We start from the raw sequence: 22,373 nt of genomic DNA, 5'->3' as shown, positions 1-22,373 counted from the left end.
GTTCACTCTGATTCTATTACACCACGGCTTTCACTTCCGTCTTGCCGCATGCTCTTCTTCACGGCTACAAATGAGAACACTTGATACTTGTTTTAAGTTGTTCATATTTCCTGGCCCAGTCCCTTCCAGAGGCAACATCCATCAACGCGGTTGGTTTGGGTTTTACCTCACTTTCTACGCATCCATCTGACATAATATCACCAGCTGATAGTCATCTCTCATTGGAAGCAACATGTTGTTCAAGCCAGTCCACAACGCTGCCATCTTGGCCGGCAGCTTTGTGGCTCCTCAGGATCTGGACATAAGCGATGCCTGTAAGTCAAGTGAGACTTAGTTTTACTATCAGAAAATAGTTGACTTACTTGAGGGTTGCAGCTTCTATCCGCAGTGTCGCCTCAACCCTGGCATATGGGACCATGTCCTATTACACTGGAAACATCACGAACACCTCCGATGTAAGTGATCCTGGTGGTGTTTGCCTAACGGTCTCGAATGGTCCTAATCTTGTTTCTTACAGACGATTGCCGTATTCCCCGCCCCGGTCTACTGGTGGGAGTCTGGAGCCTGTTGGGGATCCATGCTGGATTACGAGCACTACACCGGAGATGCCTCGTACCACGACGTGATCACCCAGGCACTGCTTTCCCAAGTCGGTCCCAACTTCGACTACATGGTCCCCCGTCACCAAGGCGATGAGGGAAACGACGACCAGGCGTTCTGGTCCTTCACGGTCTTGGAGGCAGCAGAGCGCAATTTCCCGCAGCCTGATGACAGCATCCCTTCTTGGCTTAAGATGGCTGAGAATATCTGGAACACCATGGTGGTTCGTTGGGACGCAACGACCTGCGGTGGTGGCCTGGCCTGGCAGATCTTCGCAAGCAACCCGAATGGCATGACCTACAAGGTGAGTAGTTGGCGACGAGAACAAACGTCAAGTTTCCATCCTATCTTTTTCACAGTGACCCTAACTCTCATATTTCACAGAATTCTGTCAGCAATGGCGGACTATTCCAGCTCTCAGCCCGGCTCGCCCGTGCGACCGGCAACCAGACATACCAAGACTGGGCTTCAAAGATCTGGGACTGGTCCGAGTCGGTGGGCTTCATCACCGCGGACTTCAACGTCCTCGACGGAGCCGATAGCCGCGACAACTGCCAGAAGGTCAACCAGGTCTCGTTCAGCTACGCCCAGGGCATCTACATGTACGGCGCGGCCGTGCTCTACAACCACACGCACGGCGACGCGACCTGGGCCGGCCGCACGACGGGTCTGCTCACAGCGGCCACCAAGGGCAACCCGGGCGGCTACTTCGGCCCGTACGACAACTCGACGGGCGTCATGTTCGAGCACGCCTGCGAGATGGGCGGCACGTGCAACACCGACATGCGGAGCTTCAAGGCGTACCTCTCCCGCTTCATGTGGGCCACGACCCTGATGATGCCGTCCACGCTGCCGCAGGTCCAGGCCGTGCTCAACCCGTCCGCCGTGGCTGCCGGCAAGGCCTGTTCCGGCGGCGCCAACGGTACCACCTGTGGCGAGAAGTGGTACATAGGCGGCTACGACGGCAACACGGGGCTCGGTCAACAGATGTCCGCCTTGGAGGTCGTCCAGGGCCTGCTGGCCCAAGAGGCTACGCCACCCCTCAGAGCCGACGAGATTCACCATGTGAAGGGTATCAGTCCTGTTCCGCACGAATCGCCTTCTCCTGCTTTCCACCAGCCAGTGACTTCTGACCCCTCTCCGTCGACGACTCTTAATCCCCCTCAGTCAACGACTCTTAGTTCCTCTCAGTCAGAGTCTCCTAGTATCTCCGAATCACCGGCTCCGTCTCCTACTAAGAGATCGAGCGATGGCACTGGGTTGTCTCCTTCTAAATGGCATGTGTTGGTGATCGGCTCAATGACTGGCTTCTTCCTATGTCAGCTGGCATAATGAGCCGAGTCCTTGCTGAGGCGTTAGAAGGGCCTCGAAGCATGCATATGCGAGGAAAGGGTACATAAGGGGCATGGATTTCAGCAAGCAATAGGATGTCAAACGAAAGACATAGATTCAGGCGTCTACGGACCCCATACGGGTTCGTTCTTTTTCTAGGCTTGTCTCCGTGTATCAGGATTTCTGGTCCATCAAAATACAATTGCATATTCGTGCATCCTAAATGTCACTTAACTTCCTGGTGACACTTTAATCTCAGTTCTATGCGAAGAGTTCCCCTGTTGTCCTGTTATATGCCAAGGGTCTTCTACTTATATGAAATCAAGTGTCTAGCAGGCCTGATATCTGTAGAAACAGGCAAGATGTAGCCAATTGCAGACGTGATTTCTTGCCGCTTAAAAAAAGGGCCCAAAGCATATGTACCACGTGGCATGCTGGTTAAATATCCAATATAGTAAGGCAGCAGCAGGAACAGCTTCTAATTAGAGGAATAGCTGTCCACGGTTCCCAAGTCTCTTTGTCCCCTTGCATTAGCTGGTTAAGACCTGCAACTCAGCTGGACCATGTACTTAACCCCCTAAACTGATCAAATAAAGGTGAGAGATGACTTGGCGGATTTGCGCCGTCTGGGCTTGTGTCATAGGTGTGATCTTACTTGTTTTGGCTGATAAGTACAACACTTGAAGGAGTTCATAAGGATAGAATACCTTGCTCATGAAAAGAAGTGCCTCTATTACATCAGGTTTCTTTAGCCATAGATATCATTGACCACCATCCTGCTTAACCATCCAATTTCTTTCTCGTGATCATGTACGGTACTCAGATATGGCCGCGGACTCATCACCGGGAATCCTGGAATACCCACTCCCGCCAGAGAGGGCAAAAGAGTCATGGGCAGAGCCAGCAGCAGCAACGACAAACATCCCCAGTCACCCATCACAGATTTATCGAAAGCCATAGCGATGATGGCCGAACCCCAAATACCTCAGGCAGAGCGATGTCGCCTTCGCTAAATCTACCGAATCCTCACCGCCACCTTCACAACCACCCCCGCCAGTTTGACCACATCGAAAGCGAGCGACAGCACCTAGAGTGGCTACTGTATGAGCAAGGCCGCCGGGCAGATGGCCTGTTCTCCCGAGTCGCTGCCACTGACGTCGCCATCGATACGGCCTACGACGATCCAAGATCTCACGGTATCGATCAAGAGTACCGGCGGCGACAGGCGCACAAGTATCGTGCGCGGATCCAGCGCCTTATTGACAAGAGCGTCGAAAGGGAGAAGGAGATTCTCTCCCGGCTGGGCGAGATCCATTTGGAGAGTCAGTACCGAGAGCGGTGGCTTATGGTGGAGCAGCAGAAGACATTTCTCAGACAGCAGAGGGGTGGACAGCAGTGGCGGCAGCAGCAGCAGCGAGACTGGGATTGGGAATATGGACAAGGCCAGGCTGCCTATGCTGACGATCATTGGAATAAGGCGCGAAGGCAGAAGAGTGGAACAGATGCGAGTTATCATCCGCACCACCTTGAACCTACTAACACTGCGAGTGGGAGCAGCTACGCGCGTCGGCAGCAAAGGCAGCACGTCTACTCGGTAGACTATCTTCCTTACACTACGGCTAGGCCTCAAGCATGGTACATAGACCCGTTCGCGTCAACTGGGTCAGACCAGCGTCATCGCCGTCGTACACCATGAGTAAAAGATATCCCTTATTTCTGGCCGACAACGCAGACAGTGGTGAAGGGAGACCCGGGAATTGGGATGCCTTACTCTTTAGCATCCTGCCGACCTGATAATTTATAATTATGTATACGAATAACAAAAAGAAAATAAACACACCAACACCATAATCATACAATGTATGCCGACATGCCTACTTGAACACAGAACCGGGACAGTACAAACACAACAGACCATACATACCAACGAGCCACTGGCCCGTTGGCGAGGGAAATAAGACTTGTTTGGCGTTATGACGGCACATCATCTGGTATTTCATCTCTGGCGTCATTGAATGCAATAATGACAAGCCAAATCAGTCGACAAGACGTTGAGAAATCTAACAAATGCAAGCTATGAACTAGAGGTGGGTAAGCGGCGTGGCTCACCACTCGAGATCACGACCGAGTCACATTTACCATACCATAGTCGGAGACTACCCACCATGCGCTACAACTGATGAGATTTCGATGGCAGGAAAGACAGTATGAGTAGTTATCGTATCGTATCTAGAATGTATAATACCGTCTAGAAAACCAATCCGCAACCCGACAGAGTCTACCGCATTCGCCTCAAGCAAACTCTCCATTCTGACCATCATCGAATCCCAAATCCGCCGCCGAGGGTTTATTGCGCTGGTGTGTCTGGACTTTGGCGGAGTGGGCGCTCGGTGGCGGAGGAAGTATACCTGCTCCCCGTGATGACGACGCCGAGGACGGGGGCGGTGGCAAGGAGAAAGACGCGAGCGGCGCGCTGGCGCTGTCGCTGCTCTCGCTGGCCTCGGGTCTCCGGCGACCGAAGCGGCCGGGAAGGTTGACGGTGATGGTCTCGCCCTCCTTGAGGCTGTAGTCGCGCTTCTCCTCCTCCTTGCGGTCGGCGGCCTTCTTGGGGCCCCCGCCGGTGGCGTTGTTCTGGGGCTTCTCCCAGCCGAGCGACTTGCGGGCCTCCTGCAGGGCGACGCTGAAGTCGAAGGCGTCGCTGCGCTCCTCGAAGCCGATGCCCAGCGAGGCCTTGCGGCCGGCCTCGTCCTGCACGCGCACGGCGAAGAAACGCGAGCTGTCCGAGACGGGCTCCACGACGGCGGCGGTCGTGTAGGGCGCGGCGGCGAACAGCTGGCCGTTGCTGGCGTCCTCGAGCACCAGGTCCGTCTTGACCTTCTCCTCCTCGTCGCCGCCCGCCGCCGTCTCGGCCGTCTCCAGGATGCGCAGCCGCGCCGTGAAGATCTGGCGCTGGTTGTTGTCGGCCGTCCAGGCGGCGGCGACGTGGCCCTTGCCGGGCACCATGGGCGGGATGTTGTAGACGTGCACCTTGGGGGCGATGAAGAGCACGCGCTGGATGGCGTCCGAGGACAGCTGACGGCCGGTGATTGGATCAATGCCTTCCATGGTTTCTGCTGTGAGACGTCTTTGCTTATCTGCCAAGTAACTAGCTGTCTTTGCTCTTCAAGCCGTGGTGCTTTGGGAGTGTGCTAGTAGTTGGTGTATGGGATGCGATATGCACTTCTTGGAGAAATGGGTTTTATATAGTCGAGGTAGTTGAAGGAAATAACGACGTTGATTCGCCTTGCTGCAATAGGGGTCCAATTGACCCCTCGATTCCAAAGATGCTAGCTGGGTAAGCTCAACCAAGGCACGGGGCCCTTCTGATTGGCCTGCAATAACTCCGGCTTCCTCTCGACTCCCATGCCCCCGAGATGGCCTCACATGGTTGCAAGATTGCGACGAAAGCTGGAGGATACTATAAGACGCACCTCCCTTGCATTTACAATGGTATACACTGCTGCTGTTCCCTTAGGCCGTGCCATGATTACTTGCAGCTGATTAATTGAGCTTATATACAGTGTACAATCTTGAGTGGGCCCTTGTTTCCAGCCCCTCTTTCGGTTGTGTAGGTCTACAGCCAACAGCCAAAGGCCATTCACCTGTCCGACGGTCGAGAACATTGGATCAACGATAGGGTCTTGGTATTGACAGCCCAATGGTTTCCAGATACTGATTAGATTGTCATTGTTATATTCATTTTACGTTGATTCCATGTTGAAATCTCTGGCAGGTGGCAACCCGATTTACCAAGTGTGCGGTTGAGTCACCGACCGTTGGTTCGTGCGCTAAAAATATCTAGCCGCTTCTATGGGGAGCTCCTTCCTCGGCGCCCGGTGATGATGTCGTCTTTTTTTGCCGTCCGAGCTTCAGCTGGATTATTAAGACAATCGTCTGTAGATGCGGCGGCGATAACCTTTCCCATCACCACTTGTACAGGGTTTTCCTTCTAGATTTCGTGCTTGGGTGTTACTTGTACTATTAATTGATTCTTCATTTCTTCCACCCTGGTATAATTCCTACCCTTTTCCGCCGTGAACACTGTCATCTGCCTACCGTCAAGTCACCACCACCACCACACCACCATGCTGTGTCGGCAACAGCTGTCGCGGCAGCTTGCCGTGCGAGCATCGCGAAGGCCAGCTCAACGACTCTATACCACGGCGCTCTGCCGATCCAGCGCACTCTGCCCGCGTACTGCGCAACTGGTCGCGTGCCCACCCTCGACCTCCCCCTCACATCCCGGCTACGTACCGACAGCAGCTCGCTTTTCCACCTCGGCCGTGCGACGGAAAGAGAAAGACAATGACTTCTTCAATCAGAAGCTCGAGCCGCTGACGGAAGAGGAGGAAAAGGCCAACCTGGAGAAGAAGGTCGAAAACGTCACTGAGGCAGAGCTTGCCGAGGCCAAAAGTACTACATCTGACCCACCCGCTGCGGGCGACAAGAGTGAATCGGGAGAGGCAGCAGACGGCAAGGGTAGCAGTGCAGCCGGCGGCGGTGCATCGTCTGGCTCTGGTGGCAGCGATGGGCCCGGGGACGGGGGCCGTAAAGGCCGTAAGGGTGCAGACAAAGCGCTGCAAAAGCCCGCAGTGCCAGATGTCTACCCTCAGGTCATGGCCATTCCTATTGCGAAGCGACCTCTGTTCCCCGGTTTCTACAAGGCTATCACCATCAAGGACCCGAACGTTTCTGCTGCTATCATGGAAATGATGAAGCGCGGCCAGCCTTACGTCGGGGCTTTCTTGTTCAAGGACGAGAATGCCGATGACGACATTATCCGCAACGCAGACGATGTGTACGACACCGGCGTCTTCGCGCAGATCACGAGTGCCTTCCCTGTTCACGGCGAGACGAACAGTCTTACAGCCATTTTATACCCCCACCGTCGCATCAAGCTTTCCACATTGATCCCACCAGGATCAACGGAGGTCAAGAAGACTGAGGGCGAACCTGAGGTCTCTGAGCCTGAGGTCCCTGACCCTATCCCCACTAAGACTGACGAGGAAGCGCAACGGGAGAAGAAGGGAGACGTAGTAGCCAGCTTCGAAGAGGGGGTAGTCGCGCCCAAAAGCACCGAGACTCAGACTGAAAAGTATGAGCCAACTTCCTTCTTACGGAAATACCCGGTCAGTCTCGTCAATGTCGAGAACTTAACGGAACAGCCCTTCGACCCCAAGAGCCAGGTCATTCGCGCCATCACAAACGAGATTGTAAACGTGTTTAAGGAAGTTGCTACGATGAACAGTCTTTTCCGCGACCAAATCTCGACTTTCTCTATGAGCCAATCGACAGGCAATGTCGTGGCAGAGCCTGGAAAGCTGGCTGACTTTGCTGCCGCTGTCTCTGCTGGTGAGCCCGCCGAGCTACAAGAAGTTCTGGCAAGCCTCGACGTGGAAGAGCGAATGCAGAAGGCCCTCGTCGTCTTGAAGAAGGAGTTGATGAATGCTCAACTGCAGTCAAAGATTACCAAGGATGTGGAACAGAAGATCACCAAGAGACAGCGAGAGTATTGGTTGATGGAGCAGATGAAGGGCATCCGACGTGAGCTTGGAATAGAGTCCGATGGCAAGGACAAGCTCGTGGAGAAGTTTAAGGAGAAGGCTGACAAGTTGGCAATGCCCGAGGCTGTTCGAAAGGTCTTCGACGACGAGATCAATAAGCTAGCTCATCTGGAGCCTGCGGCCTCGGAATTCAACGTCACCCGGAACTACCTTGACTGGCTTACCCAGATACCTTGGGGACAGCGGAGCGCGGAGAACTTCGGCATTAAGAACGCGGTGACGGTCTTGGATGAAGATCATTACGGTCTCAAAGACGTCAAGGATCGCATCCTAGAATTCATCGCCGTCGGAAAGCTACGTGGCACGGTCGAAGGCAAAATTCTCTGCTTCGTGGGTCCTCCTGGTGTGGGCAAGACAAGCATCGGCAAGTCTATCGCCAGGGCGCTTAACCGCCAATACTACCGGTTCAGTGTGGGTGGTCTCACGGATGTTGCCGAGATCAAAGGTCACCGAAGAACATACGTTGGTGCCCTGCCGGGTCGAGTCATCCAGGCCTTGAAGAAGTGCCAGACCGAGAATCCATTGATTCTTATTGACGAGATCGACAAGATTGGAAGAGGATATCAGGGAGACCCCTCTTCCGCTTTACTCGAACTTCTTGACCCGGAACAGAACAGCTCGTTCCTGGATCACTACATGGACGTACCTGTTGACCTGTCAAAGGTTCTGTTTGTATGCACTGCCAATATGACGGACACTATCCCCAGGCCTCTTCTCGATCGTATGGAAGTCATCAGACTTTCTGGATACGTATCAGATGAGAAGAAGGCCATCGCAGACCGCTATCTCGCACCGGCGGCCAAAGAGTTGGCAGGCTTGAAGGGTGCCGATGTGACGTTATCCGATGAGGCAATTGATGAGCTGATCAAGTCGTATGCCCGTGAATCGGGTGTTCGTAACCTGAAGAAGCAGATCGAGAAAATCTATAGAAAGTCGGCACTTAAGATCGTCCAAGATCTTGGCGAGGAGGTTCTGCCGGAGGAGGAGGCTTTGACGGAAGACGGCAAGGCCGCTCTGGAAGAATCACAGAAGGACAAGGGTAAGGACAACAAGGACCCCGCCACGTCTGAGGCATCCGAACAGGAGACCACAGAAAAGCCCCGGGTTGCTCTCAAGGTTCCCGATACCGTCCACGTCACTATCGACAAGGAAAATCTGAAGGACTACATCGGACCCCCGGTCTTCACATCGGATAGGCTATACGACGTAACCCCACCTGGTGTCACCATGGGTCTTGCGTGGACTCAGATGGGCGGCTCTGCCATGTACATCGAGTCTATCCTGCAGTCTTCCCTGAGGCCGAGCAGCCGCCCGGGCCTTGAGATCACTGGCAACCTGAAATCGGTTATGAAGGAGTCGTCGACGATTGCATACTCTTTCGCCAAATCAATGATGGTTCAGGAATTCCCCGACAACCACTTCTTCGATAAGGCGAAGATTCATCTGCACGTCCCAGAAGGGGCAGTGCAAAAGGATGGTCCGTCTGCCGGTGTGACGATGACGACCTCGCTGCTTTCATTGGCACTGGATAGAGCTATCGACCCCACAGTGGCAATGACGGGTGAACTGACCCTGACGGGCAAGGTTCTCCGTATTGGTGGCTTGAGGGAGAAGACAGTGGCTGCGCGCAGGGCAGGATGCAAGCTGATTATCTTCCCTGAGGACAACTTGTCTGACTGGCTGGAATTACCTGAGGTAAGTGCCCCATTAACCACTGAAAAGCGATTACCCCCAAACTATATGCATCATGCTGACTGATTCATTTGCAGAACATCAAGGAGGGCATCGAGGGCCGCCCAGCCAGCTGGTACAAGGATGTCTTTGAGGTCGTTTTCCCCCTTTCCGATGCTGATAGAGCTCTTGCCAACAAGTGTAAAATCTGTGAATGGGAGAAGGAGCACGGCTCTCAATCGAAGAAAAGCGAGACGAAGGACGAATAATATAGCGATTTAGATGGAAGGCATTCGACTGGCATACAGTAGAAGCACACATATAACAGGGCGGCATTAGCGGTGTTAAGGCCCCATCATCATCACCAGGCGTTACTGGCGCGACAGGGTTATACGAGTCCATGACTCGAGGCGGCGACCCAGCAACTCCTCTACTCTTTTCTGTATAGCGATTCATTGTAATAACAAAAAGACTTCTGAATTAAGCCTTGGAGACATCCAGCCATTGGCGTTGTTCGAATTGTTGCTTCAGAAGCTTAAAGCTCTCAGAGGCAACGTGGTTGCAGTCGTCAGTTAACGCCAGCCATCCCATCATGGGTTGGTTATTGGTTTGTTCTATTTGCTGTCAAGTATCCAATCGCTACCAATTGACCCGGAAGCGAGTACTACGGGGTACGTAAACGGTAATGATTTAGGCTCGCTTGCCTGGCATCACGAATTCTTGCCCGAATATCTAATGCGTATTACCAAGCTACTTAACACGGGATGAACCATGCGGTAGGTATACTAAAACACACCAGCCGCTGTAAGGCGAACATCCAGTCAGTCGGCGGTTCCGTTGCCTACCTGATTCTAAACGCGTAGGCCATCATGTTCACGCGACTAAGTTATAGCCGTTGCTGGATAGTCTCCCTTACAATGGGGGAAGAAAAAAAACCCCCAGAAAATGCAGCCATCGTCACGAGGGGGTGTGTTGTAAAGTGTGCGTGCCCAACGGGTTGGCAAAGTTTGCGGGCTAGCGAGTTGTACAACTCATCAAGTTCATGACGCCAGCTATCAAAACCATCACTGCCCAACAACCCCCCAGCCAGCCCCAGGGACGGCCAGGACGAAGCCCGAGTGGTGGGCCGTGATTGGCCGGTTTGGGCTTTGGGGGTCTCGCGGGTTGGAATTGGAAATAAGAGCATGTTTGAATGAAGGGCGTACGTGTGCGTCATTTAGGTGTATATTCGTGCGCGTTCCGGGGGAGGAAGTCAGCATTACATATCCCGTTGTGTCTGATTGCGTCGCATTGGGATTTGGTTATAGAATAGTCAGATATGTAGGGAGCAAACTTGGTGGGGGCACACGGCCGGGGCAGGGAAGGAGGCAGCGGGAATCAGCGCCAGTGCTAGGGAGGGAGAAGGGATGCCCCCGATGGAACCTCGACTGCTCGACTGCGATTCCATGTCCGGTAATTCTTATGCGTGTGCATGTAAGAGTAGCAGCCACGGGCCACCACACTCACACATGCACCTTCGATCTTCATATCCCATATTCTATACATGATCTGCCGCTATTCCAGATTCCAGCACATGGATGGGCCTTGTAATTACGTATGCGGGACGCGGGAGGGTGATTAGTATAAGACCTCTTGGTCTGGTAGAAGAAAGCACACCAGCACGCCAGCACACCCACTTACATTGAAGGCCGTTCACGTGAGGAAGAAGAGGAGCCTCCGCATCTACCCACCGAGATCCGAGATGGCATGACATACATATACATCAAGTAGGCCGCTGGGGTCTTTGCGGATGTACCGGTACCAGCTACACGCATTGGACGGGGCAGACAGAGAGAGCAGTAGCCAACATGCACCACCTGCAGGTAGGCGCAGAGAAACATACATACATAACACGGGGGAGCGAGTGCGAGCCACTCATTCATCGCTGGCCAATATATGTGGTCCAGCCTCGCTTTCCATGCCGCGCTGAAATCGGCGCGCACAGATTAGGATTGATTACTACATGTATCGCTGCCCAAGTCTGTCTGGTTGGCTGGAGAATTGGAACAGGTGCCTAGGCTAATAGGGCTGATAAAATTCGGATGGGGGGGGACTATTGGACTTCAACTAGCACGGGTCGAGATCAGATCAGGTAACCGCGTGATCGGAAGCCTCTGCTGCGGTTGGGTTCCAATTCCATGTCCACGGCGGCTCAAGTCAGACGGACGCCGCACCCGTCCATGCCGGTTCAGCTCCGGGGAGGCAGGCCAGGCAGGCCTTGTAACGTATTTGCTTGCAACGGTTTGGGATATCTTGAGTGACATGCTGGACGGGGCTAGGGGGCTTAAAAGAAAGTGGCCGCTAACTAAACAAGATGCCCCATGCTAGTCGCCATGCGCTGGGCCACTGGTTCCTCGCTTAGCATGCATTGATACTAACGTAGCTCGGCGCAGTGCCCCATCACACGTCATCCTGTCTCTCCCTGCCCCGGGGGACAGATGTGGGAAGAATCGTACGAATAGATCTGGTGGTCTGTGTTGGCGTTGCCTTGTGCAAGGGCGGTCAGATGCGCTGTGCGGATGGGCAATATATTGTGAGAGCTGGCTAGTAAGTAGGTTACGTATGTCAGCTTGTGTGTGTATAGTAAGAGACCTCGCAAAGTCCCGCATCCAAGCTCCAGCTTTCACAGGGTAGACAGAGGCAGTGCCTGTCGGTATCGTGAAAGCTTCTTCCCTGACCGACCTACACCGACAGGACCGGCCGATTCTTCATCAAGTAAGTCTGTACATATACGGATTCAAGCGAGAAAGTGTCACTTGTTTAGTTTCAAGCTAGACTAGCTGCGATCCACTACCCGCTATACTCAGAGATGCGGTCAACGACGCTGCAAGTGAGAGGGCGAGAGAGGCAGTAGGCAGGCATGGGCATATCAGGTCACAGAAGATGACTGGTTCCCAAAAAGCAACCCCTTCCGGATGGTAACGCGTTTTCTCTCAACAAGCGTTGATGTGAGACATCGCAGAGGGATCGTCCCCGCTCCAGCGGCAGATTCTCCGACAGATCCTAGTCTTCCAGCGTCTCTCGTAAGATGAAGGTGCTTCCCCGTACTACCCAATTGCTTGCTGTACGATGATGGGCACTGGCAGAGTCTGCAAGATTTGGCGAAGAAGAGGGTTGGCCGAGTTCGAGATGGCGGACGGACGGCTTCTCACATCTTTGATAAATGGACATAGAAAGTCCGTAGCAAGTGGTGAGATGGCACCAATTCATAACCTAAGGTATCAAGCGGGTAGGCGTGTGCTGAATACGGCAACCCACGGTTCTTCCCGTCGCATCGATACGGTTGTGTGACTCTGCAGAGGCCTGAAAAGGGAGAATGGAAACGGCAAAGAGCTAAGCCCGAATTGCTTGCGTCTTGAAGAGGGCTAGCCGGAGCTGCAAGCAAAACGATTATGCCCAGTCCAGCCAAATGAGGCGGGAACAGATGGGTGATGGTCAAATATATCAAATAGCAAATATGACTGGAGAGAAAACAATGCACCGAGGCCTTTCTCGCCAACCAGAATTCTGCCCGTACAGTAAGTACCTCACGAAAAGTGAAAGTGAGAAATGACCCCCTCGTTGATTGTACAACGCATCAGCAAATCCGGTCAATCACAGGGTTGAATTGACAACACTGGTATAAGCGTTTCCCCCACTACTCTACATTGACGTATTTGCAGCCAGGGTGGGTGTGTGGTGGACATGGACAGACGGACCGTGGATATACCTCATGGATATACATGCCTTACTCACCACCTCTGGTGATCGGCTACCTCCCTTGCTCCTCCCACGACTGCAGATTTGTTCCTTCTTCCGTCGAAAGCGTGTTGCGTGTCTCTAGTGAATACTCACTAGAAAAGCCTGTGCGATGTTGTGAATGAGTGAATGAGCAACTGGTCCAGTCCAATCCTTGGCACCCACGGACTGTGACTGACCCCTCGCCGGAGCTATCCATGTCCAAGAGGTAGGAGGGGTGTTAGCGCGAGCACGACAACTGGTAAGTGACTGGTAGTTGTAAAACAATCAATCCCCGGCCCCAAGCTGCCAAGCTAAGTCGATGTCCTGCCCGTCGCCCTAACTGCAAGCGGCATAGAGCAAGCTTGTGCCTGCCTGCGGTTTAGGTGGGTTGGTGGGATGCTGGGATGCTTCTGCTTACTGCCTTCACCGCATTGGCCTGCGTCTTTCTTCACGCGCACAAGGTAGAGAGAAACTGGAGATGCTGCGTACTCTCACTAAGTACTGCTACCTCGCGTCTCCGCTGCCTGCATCTGCATAGACGTCTGCTCCTGCTGCTACCGCTACCGCTGCTACCTACTGCTTCATCTCCTCCTGCATATTTTCAGGAGTGGGATGGAGATGGACGTCTTTTGCGGCCCTAACCGATCTGGACTTTGCTAGAGCTACGCCCAACCCAGGGCCATAACGAGAGACATTCATCACATCACGACGCCCAAATGACAACACAACACCAACCCCAACCTCGGACCCTCGACCGGAACGGAACGGTTGTGACCCTTCACCAATAGCATCCCGAACGCCTCACTCAACCCAATTGACTCCCTCACGCCGCAACTGTCGACTGACACCTCGTCATTGTCCTTGCATGCGTGCCATATGTTCGCTTGCGCTTCTTTGATGACGACCCAACTCTCGAAACCGACATAACTTGTTGACGCCGGTGGCCTGTCGAGATCGCTTGCTTGCATAGACCTGCGTTCGCCAAACACACCCGGTCTTTGTCCTGCTTGCTTCTTTTTCCGCCCCAGGATATCCTCTTTTTCGCACAAATCACTTTGCTCCCAGGGTATCCTCCATCTGTTACAACTGCTGCCAAACGCGTCTCGCATGTTGGAAAGCCTCACTCTTCCAGTCGACATTACGTCAAGTCCAGCAACAACCCCCAACGACGTGGAGTAATCCCAACCCCCCGACCTGTCATAATTGCTGTCTCCCGTCTGTTGTATACGAGCAGTCGGTCCCACCCTCTCCTCTTGCGGAGCAGCGACTTCCTGGAGCAAGACAAGCCTATGACCCCCCCGTCGACCACCTCGACTTTCACCGAGTCTCCGCCAACATGGCAGCACAGACAGACGTACCGTTGCACGAGTCCCCGCCGGCTGATAGCAAGAGGTTTTCGGGCATCTTCAAGAAGCTGATGTCGTGGAAGCATAGTGCGCCGCCTTCGCCTGAACTCGAGGCTCAAGAGGCTGACGAGAAAGACGAGAAAGCAAGCCGACCGGCCTCGCCGTCCAAGGACATTATGCGCCGGGTTTCTCGGAAGGTTGTGCCGGGATTGCCACGCGCCAAAACCTTCAAAAGACAACAATCCGAAGGACGAGACAAGCTCGAGCCAATCGCGCCCACCCAAGCAGAGCGGAGGGCGGTATCTGTCGATCGAAGAGCGAACCGTCCCCGCAGTGCTTCCCATACAGGCCAGCAGCAACAGTTGCCTCGCGCAAGTGCGCCGGACTTCCTCGACGATACTTACTCCGTGACAACAGCCGGGCAGACGTTGTCGGTCCCGCACAGTCCTGTCGGGGAGAAGCATTTTCTGGACGCCAAGAGCGTAAGCACTATTGATATCGACCATCCTGAGGAGAGAGACCTTCTCCGCCCTGGAACGCCGCTCGGGATCCATTCTCGAGATCCCTCCACCGCTGGTGCGCGGTCCACTACGACATCCTTATACGACGCTCAGATCCATGAAGAACTGGAGTCAAAATGGATCTTGAATCTCTCTATGCACTTCCGAGACAAGTCGAAGCGAGAAAAGTTCTTTGTCACCTTTCGCCAACAGGACTTTCTATGGCGTCGCGTCACAATCTCTTTGGACTATAGGAATGCTCCTGATGATTCCTTAGAGCAGGACCTCTTAGACACCAAATTCCAACGGGAAAAAAGCGAAAAGATTTACAAAGCAATTCGAGAAAGCCTCCATGACATTCAATTCTATGACACTGTTACCAATCTTAAACTGCAGACGACCGACGCTAGGCTGCATGTACATGTAGTGGAGGATGTAAATGTAGGTTGTCTCATCCGTTATTCCAAGTAGAACTCTGGCTCATCTGCTCAAAACAGGAGATCATCCACTACCCGACTGTTCGCATGATACAGCACTTGAGATGCAGACGCATCCGAGAACGCAATCTTGACTTCGACTCGCATATGTCCGGGTTTGTCTACAAGGTTCGCGTTGGTGAGAAAACTCTAATCAAGAAGGAGATCCCTGGCCCAGATACGGTGGACGAGTTTCTCTATGAGGTGAATGCGCTCAACGCCTTGTCCTTCTCTTCCAGTGTCATCAAATTTTATGGCGTAGTCGTTGACGACAATGACGAGAATGTCAAGGGGCTTCTCATCGACTATGCCGGGAAAGGTGCGCTGATCGATTTGATCTACGACTCACAAGAGCACGGCGCAGATCTACCTTGGGCAACTCGAGAACTCTGGGCCCGGCAGATTGTCCAAGGCCTGGCCGATATTCACGAAGCCGGATTCGTCCAGGGAGACTTCACTCTGTCGAACATTGTGATTGACGATGAGTCGAATGCCAAAATCATAGACATCAACCGACGCGGCTGCCCAGTCGGCTGGGAGCCGCCGGAGGCAACCCCGCTAATTGACAGCAACCAACGAATCTCGATGTATATCGGAGTGAAATCGGATCTTTATCAGCTTGGCATGGTGCTGTGGGCACTCGCGACGCTAGAAGATGAACCCGAAGCTCACCAGAGACCTCTGCGCCTGGATCCTGAAATCGAAGTCCCGCTTTGGTATCGACACATGGTGGAAAACTGCTTAAGCGATAACCCGCGACTTCGTCTGCAAGCCAGCACACTTGTGACGATGTTCCCAGAGTCGCAGCTCTACGACGACGACTTGAATAGTCCTCAGATTCGCGTTGAGGATGGGTTTTCTGTACAAGATTATCTGGTTGAGAGCTACGACCAGTACGGTAGACCATATGTTAGGACCGTGACACCTCAAAATGACTGGCCCTACTTCGGTGCTGGTAGCCATTCGCGTGCTGGGTCACCCGGCCTCTCCGACGATTCATACTACCCACCACGTGGTCGATCTCCTCCAAGCCCGCTTCCCAGCAACTCCGGATGCGATTCGTCATACGCCAGACGCAATATGAGTTGGTTTGGGGACAACGTTGCCAGCCGAACGAGGAGCGTTTCTTCCCATGAGCGGTGCACGCCCAAATCAAAGGACCCCCACACTACTGGGGAATTAATCATGTCAGACAAATTAGAAGATGACCTTCGAGCGATGAGCGGGGGTGATGTGGCCCATGATGACGAGGGGACTTCTGACGCAAACACGGAGCTCTCACGGATGCTGATGCAAGGAGCGCCCGCTCCGCCGGAAATTATTATCGACGATACCGAGGACCCCCCAACCCCGGCCACAGAAACGGAAGGAAAAATTCCCCAGGCCCAATCGGCCAGTGTTCGCGAACCTTTCGAAACCATCGAGCCTGCAGCAACGAAAGAAACGGCACAACCACATATGTCGGGAATCGCAGGACGTGAGTCAGATACACCTCAGCAATCACCTGCTCACGATCAAGGGGATACACCAGATATGGGTGAAACCCCACGAACCGCGGGTGAAGCATCCGGAAACAAATTCCCACATGATAAAAGGGTTCCAAAGAGACAGGCATGCGAGATACGCGAGGACAGTGAAACGGACTCGGGCCCCAGTTACACATACGACAGAGCCGGGCCAAGAGAAGGTCGGCTAGGAGGGAACACTCGACAAAACAGCACACAGCCTAAGGTGCCGAGTGAATTAACCGGCATTGGTTCAGGCCACATCGTCCAAGATGACGAATTTCGACAGAATATATGTTCAGACGAGGATCTTGGTCTTTCCAGCTCCACGGCAACACAGAACGTGACATCACAGGCGTAAAGGGGCGCATTAACATACACAGCATCTATGGAGGCCATTTTTATTCATTCATCTACTATTCTATCTAGTTGGTCGGAATTTGCGTTGGGCGGTTTTTGGACGACAAAGAAACATGCTTCGGCAGCAACACTTTGTTTCCTTTGACTTTTGGAAGACGAATACCATGGAGCAAACAGGAGAAATCATATGGCATGCGTCGCATGCAAACGGAGTTAACGACCGGAATGAACGATCAGTTTACCTGCCGACATTTCTTTTTCTTCACGAATGACTGACTACCTCACATTTCATCAGAACGTCAAGCTGAAGCGAGCTAGCTTTGCTTGGTTATTAGCTTCGATCGTATATTGGTGTCTGGGATAGATATCATTAGTAGTCTACTGTGTTTATACTACAACTTGTATTAATTACGAATATTATGAACGTTTCACCCCATTATGCGTCTTCGATGTTGCGTAGCGTCAACCCAAACCTGTCCGATATCTTCAGAGAACCCGTGTTGAGAGCCGAGGGTATGTGAGTACCACACAAACCGAGATTCCACACGCTTTTGTATGTTGGAGTACCTCGCTACGGTGAGTTGCACTCGCTGTAATTCAGGGGTTATCCCAATGACCTGTTTCTTGTTGACTATACAACATACTACAGACAGCATGGGCCGCCGCCTCTTTTGGCAGCATCAAGGTCTTAGCCGGAATTGCTGGCTGGCACTGCTACACATCCAGGGCGATTGCCCCTGACTAAGGACTGGGTAGTCTCAACACCCCATACACAAAAGACACCACTACCCCTTAATTATCTGCGAAGAATGAAATGTTCCTAGCCACTCTCGCCCCGCCCAGGTCATAAACCCCTATCAGAAAGGCCCGACAGCTAGCTGTGTCGATGACAGCGCGCCGGGCCCAATAAGTCTGGATGAGAAATTTAGACTCATTTTAGTGATCAGTTCCTTACCCCTATTCTGTAGAGTTCTAATGGTTCCGGCTTTCAGATTGATGTGGTCAAGCAAAGCTTCTGCCGCCGAAACGGTAGGGGGGAATCAAGGTTCGATGGCCTTCTGCTAAAAGGTGAGCAGAGGAATTGGCTTGATACACAGCACAACTGCTTACGGGACAAAAGCAATGCTTTCTCGGCGAATACGGCTGAAGGCCTGAGCAATGGATGGTGGCGCTTTGGCACGGCGTATTTCCGTCTGTGCCAGGCACTCTGATGGGAACGACGATACGTGAGAATCTCAGGGGTAATATGTCCACTGGATGGATCACATGTGGTATCTCCACCGTTCTGAATGCTCAGATGTCCTAGCGAGAACACCAATCCCTTAACTGTTGTTACCCGGCAGACAGCGTTTGTTAGTCAGGATATAGAGAAAACGAACACATAACCTGGACGATCGATAGCATTGGTGGGCTATCAATCACGCAACAATTCAGGGGGTTGGACTGTATGGCCCAGCACTCAAGCGTGTCTAAGCCTCAGCACAGATAATGATACGTGATAAACATGGTATACGCTCCTGTCCCATAACGTAAGCACCATCACTAGATTAGACGCCAGCGGTGTGTGTAAGATGTCCCATCTCACCACGGAATAAGTAGTCGTTCGGGCTTGCTTTACACAACGCCTCCAGGGGCTCTAATCAGCCCAAGTCCGTTGCCCTTTGGGTTGAGAATAAAATAACAGAGACTCCTCGTGAAAGCATGATCGGAATTCAATTCATCTCAAGAGTGATGGCCTGATACTTGGAGGGGGTTCGTTTGACAGCGGGACGGGTGGCGTTTCCGTCTTTTGCCCCCCTCTTAGTGTCGATCAAAGGAGGGGGGGCTAGAAGGTTTTGGGGACGGCTTCTAGAAGAAAACGCAGCTAGCCGGTTTTAGAGGGGCTCCTTGCAAGGGGTGGGTTTTCTCAAGCATTTTTCATGCCTGCACGCTAATTCGCCAATCGCCAACAAGCTCGCAAGGGACCGGCTTCTTCGGCTGTTGGTGGCATGTAATGTACGTATCTGTGGTTGTCGCGTTCTGTTGAGCTCCACTGTCCATTCTCGCATCAACCCGATACATTCTTGAGATCATCGTTGCAGGCCGCAGGATGAGCAGGGTGGATCGACCTCAACAGCTACTTGAAGTTCAAATTTACAAAGATCAAAAACACCATACGATATTTGAGTTCTGTGCCGTGACTGATCTTAGATCAGATTGCATCTACGACTAGAGAAGCCGCGATCGTGATATGGCTAGAGAATTGCACGTTGTCGAACGATTGCCCAAAGGGCAGCAAAGCAAAGTTTGGGGGGTTGCTAGGAAAGTCCCGCCCGTCGCCGCCAGCGTCAGCCTTAAAAGTGTTTCAGCTGGTTCGTGCGTTCCTGTTCCTGTTCCTGTTCCTGATCCCGCGAAAGCGAAAGCGAAATCTGGCCGGATGCAATGTCGATTGATTACCCTCCAATTTCAATATAAACTCCCAGTCGAAGTTTGCTATTGGATGTCATTTCAACCAGCCGTCATTTGCACGTGAGTGGCAAGCAGTCAGGAGTGGCAGTCGGCTTTTATACAAGTCGGCAAGCGACTGCAACGAAACAAATGGATGTACCTCGAAAAAAGCCAGCCACCCCCCCCAAAAGGGAAGGACCCTTGTTTCGTGAGCCAATCAGAGCCGGTTATCGATTCCCAACAAAAAACCTCTCGCTGCTCGCCCACCCCAACAACAAGCACGCAAGTACCAGCCGAGGAGGCGAAAAAACGGCCGCCACGAAAAAAAGACGTGGGGTTTTGAAACCGGCAGGAATGAAGCTGTCAGTAAAGCGCGAACCAGAGCGCCGCTTCCCCACGTTTACAGCACCTAAGTAATTTGCCTCCTTCACATTGGCTGACTTCTGGCCTGTCTTGTCTCTCGTCCCCGAACTGCCTCGGCAGGAGGCAAGAGGCTAGGAGATCGGATGTACGTGGTCGTGTGCTTTTGACTTTGAGACTTTACAGAGAGTGCTGTGTGTCCTGTCTTCTCACGGTTCCAGCCAAGAGGCATGCGCATGATGGATTGCTGTTGCATGGTATCTTGTATGTAGTGTAGTAGATAAGCCGGCTCGGGATACAGAAGTGAAGTGTGCCCCGGACAGAAGGGAGCCGGACAGACAGGGATGGGCCGCTCAATGCTGCTGCAAGTCGTCATTTCTTTGGGGGAGAAGAGGAAGCCAGGGCAGTATGTACAGGGGGCGTCCTGTTCCAAAAGTGAGCCAAAATGACCCAGAGTGACCCAGAACCCAAGACCCAGATCCAGAGCCACTATTCTACACCATCCACTCCCCGCCATCTCGCCTTGGCTGCTGTGGACAGAGCCGTGTACTCCGTATCTTTCCCGCCAATTCCCCCAAAGCTTGAGTGATGAGCCAGTTGCCAGCAAGCCAGCAAGCCAGCTGAGCCGAGCCGTGTCCCTGTCCATGTTCGTCCCCCAGTTGGGGCATTGATAAATACAATCCCCCGATCCTGCTGTTACACCTCGACTTCTCTCCCCTTCCCTTGCTGTTTTACTCAAACACCACTTTCTCTGCTTGTCCTGTCCTTCACCATGGCAGAGTCAAACGTCGCTCAGGTCTTCCCAGACGGGACGACCGACTACAAGACTTTGCGCAAGGCCGGCTACGATATGAAGAAGCCGCACATCACCGAGACCCCCATCACCTGGGGCAACTGGTACAAGCATGTCAACTGGCTGAACACCTACTTCATCGTTGGCGTGCCCATCTTGGGTCTCATCGGTGCCTACTTCACTCCCCTGCAAACCGCCACGGCTCTCTTTGCCGTAGTCTACTACTTCAACACTGGTCTCGGTATCACCGCTGGTACGTACCCCCAACGGCTCCGGGCTGTTGCCCCATGCTGGAACAAGAGAGCCTGCATAACTAACTCGATTCAATAGGCTACCACCGACTTTGGTCTCACACTTCGTACAAGGCATCCTTGCCGCTCAAGATCTACCTGGCTGCTATGGGCGCCGGTGCCGTGGAGGGTTCTATCAGATGGTGGTCGCGAGGTCACCGTTCTCACCACCGATACACCGACACGGAGAAGGATCCCTACTCTGTCCGCAAGGGCCTCCTCTACTCCCACATGGGCTGGATGGTTATGAAGCAGAACCCCAAGCGTATCGGCCGTACCGACATCACCGATCTCAACGACGACCCCGTTGTTGTTTGGCAACACACCCACTACATCAAGTCAGTTCTGGCCATGGGTCTGATCTTCCCGACTCTCGTCTGCGGCCTCGGCTGGGGTGACTACCTCGGCGGCTTCATCTACGCCGGTATCCTCCGCATCTTCTTCGTCCAGCAGGCCACTTTCTGCGTCAACTCTCTCGCCCATTGGCTCGGCGACCAGCCCTTCGACGACCGCAACTCGCCCCGTGATCACGTCATCACCGCCCTCGTCACCCTGGGTGAGGGATACCACAACTTCCACCACGAGTTCCCTTCGGACTACCGCAACGCTATTCAGTGGTGGCAATACGACCCTACCAAGTGGTCCATCTGGTGCTGGAAGCAGCTTGGCCTCGCCTCTGAGCTGAAGGAGTTCCGCTCCAACGAAATCGAGAAGGGCCGTGTTCAGCAACTCCAGAAGAAGCTCGACCAAAAGCGTGCCGGACTTGACTGGGGTATTCCTCTTGAGCAGCTCCCCGTGGTTGACTGGGACGACTTCGTTGCTCAGTCCAAGGACGGCAAGGGCCTCGTTGCCATCGCTGGTGTCATTCACGATGTTACTGATTTCATCAAAGACCACCCGGGTGGCAAGGCTCTCATCGGCTCGGCTATTGGCAAGGATGCTACGGCCATGTTCAACGGTGGTGTCTATCTCCACTCCAACGCCGCGCACAACCTGCTCTCAACCATGAGAGTCGGTGTCCTCCGCGGTGGATGCGAGGTAGAGATCTGGAAGCGTGCTCAGTCGGAGAACAAGGACGTTGCGGTGGTCAACGACTCGACTGGTCAGAGGATCTGGCGTGCTGGTGACCAAGTCACCCGTATTGCTCAGCCGGTTGCCGCTGCCGATGCGGCATAGACAGGTCTCGGGACTTGTGTCGATGATTATCAAGACAAGGTCAAACAGCATATTATAGGCGTTTTTAGATGGCGTATGCAGGAAAACTCATGGTTGGCGCATTATTACTTGGTTGGGCTGATTTCATACAAGAGAGTACTACTTCCACTCTCGTCAAATTGACACAATGATAAAA

General features: G+C 53.2%; 6 protein-coding genes across 6 annotated transcripts; 5 read left to right on the top strand and 1 right to left on the bottom strand.

Moving 5' to 3' along the window:
• Positions 1-232: 232 nt before the first annotated feature.
• On the top strand, positions 233-1,932 carry PG998_003265 (glycoside hydrolase family 76 protein; the record flags this gene model as incomplete). The annotated part of the gene is made up of 4 exons (XM_066870083.1): positions 233-314; positions 376-455; positions 518-904; positions 985-1,932. 4 exons carry the CDS (start codon positions 233-235, stop codon positions 1,930-1,932), a joined length of 1,497 nt encoding a protein of 498 aa, XP_066733833.1.
• Positions 1,933-2,929: 997 nt separating this feature from the next.
• Positions 2,930-3,628, top strand: PG998_003264 (uncharacterized protein; the record flags this gene model as incomplete). The annotated part of the gene is made up of 1 exon (XM_066870082.1): positions 2,930-3,628. One exon carries the CDS (start codon positions 2,930-2,932, stop codon positions 3,626-3,628), a length of 699 nt encoding a protein of 232 aa, XP_066733832.1.
• A 596-nt stretch (positions 3,629-4,224) lies between these two features.
• Positions 4,225-5,037, bottom strand: PG998_003263 (uncharacterized protein; the record flags this gene model as incomplete). Its single annotated transcript, XM_066870081.1, has 1 exon — positions 4,225-5,037. The coding sequence occupies one exon, from the start codon at positions 5,035-5,037 to the stop codon at positions 4,225-4,227; it is 813 nt and encodes a 270-aa protein (XP_066733831.1).
• A 1,019-nt stretch (positions 5,038-6,056) lies between these two features.
• PG998_003262 (Lon protease-like protein) lies at positions 6,057-9,475 on the top strand (the record flags this gene model as incomplete). The annotated part of the gene is made up of 2 exons (XM_066870080.1): positions 6,057-9,230; positions 9,305-9,475. 2 exons carry the CDS (start codon positions 6,057-6,059, stop codon positions 9,473-9,475), a joined length of 3,345 nt encoding a protein of 1,114 aa, XP_066733830.1.
• A 4,826-nt stretch (positions 9,476-14,301) lies between these two features.
• On the top strand, positions 14,302-17,153 carry PG998_003261 (protein kinase domain-containing protein; the record flags this gene model as incomplete). The annotated part of the gene is made up of 2 exons (XM_066870079.1): positions 14,302-15,252; positions 15,309-17,153. 2 exons carry the CDS (start codon positions 14,302-14,304, stop codon positions 17,151-17,153), a joined length of 2,796 nt encoding a protein of 931 aa, XP_066733829.1.
• Positions 17,154-20,711: 3,558 nt separating this feature from the next.
• PG998_003260 (acyl-CoA desaturase) lies at positions 20,712-22,198 on the top strand (the record flags this gene model as incomplete). The annotated part of the gene is made up of 2 exons (XM_066870078.1): positions 20,712-20,985; positions 21,063-22,198. The coding sequence occupies 2 exons, from the start codon at positions 20,712-20,714 to the stop codon at positions 22,196-22,198; spliced, it is 1,410 nt and encodes a 469-aa protein (XP_066733828.1).
• Positions 22,199-22,373: the final 175 nt, after the last annotated feature.

This window comes from Apiospora kogelbergensis, assembly GCF_038363985.1.
Source record: "Apiospora kogelbergensis strain CBS 113332 chromosome Unknown utg000002l_segment0_segment0, whole genome shotgun sequence".
NCBI classification, from domain to species: Eukaryota; Fungi; Ascomycota; class Sordariomycetes; order Amphisphaeriales; family Apiosporaceae; genus Apiospora; species Apiospora kogelbergensis.
Note: the sequence above shows the minus strand (reverse complement) of the source record. Positions and strands in the feature narration are given on the sequence as shown.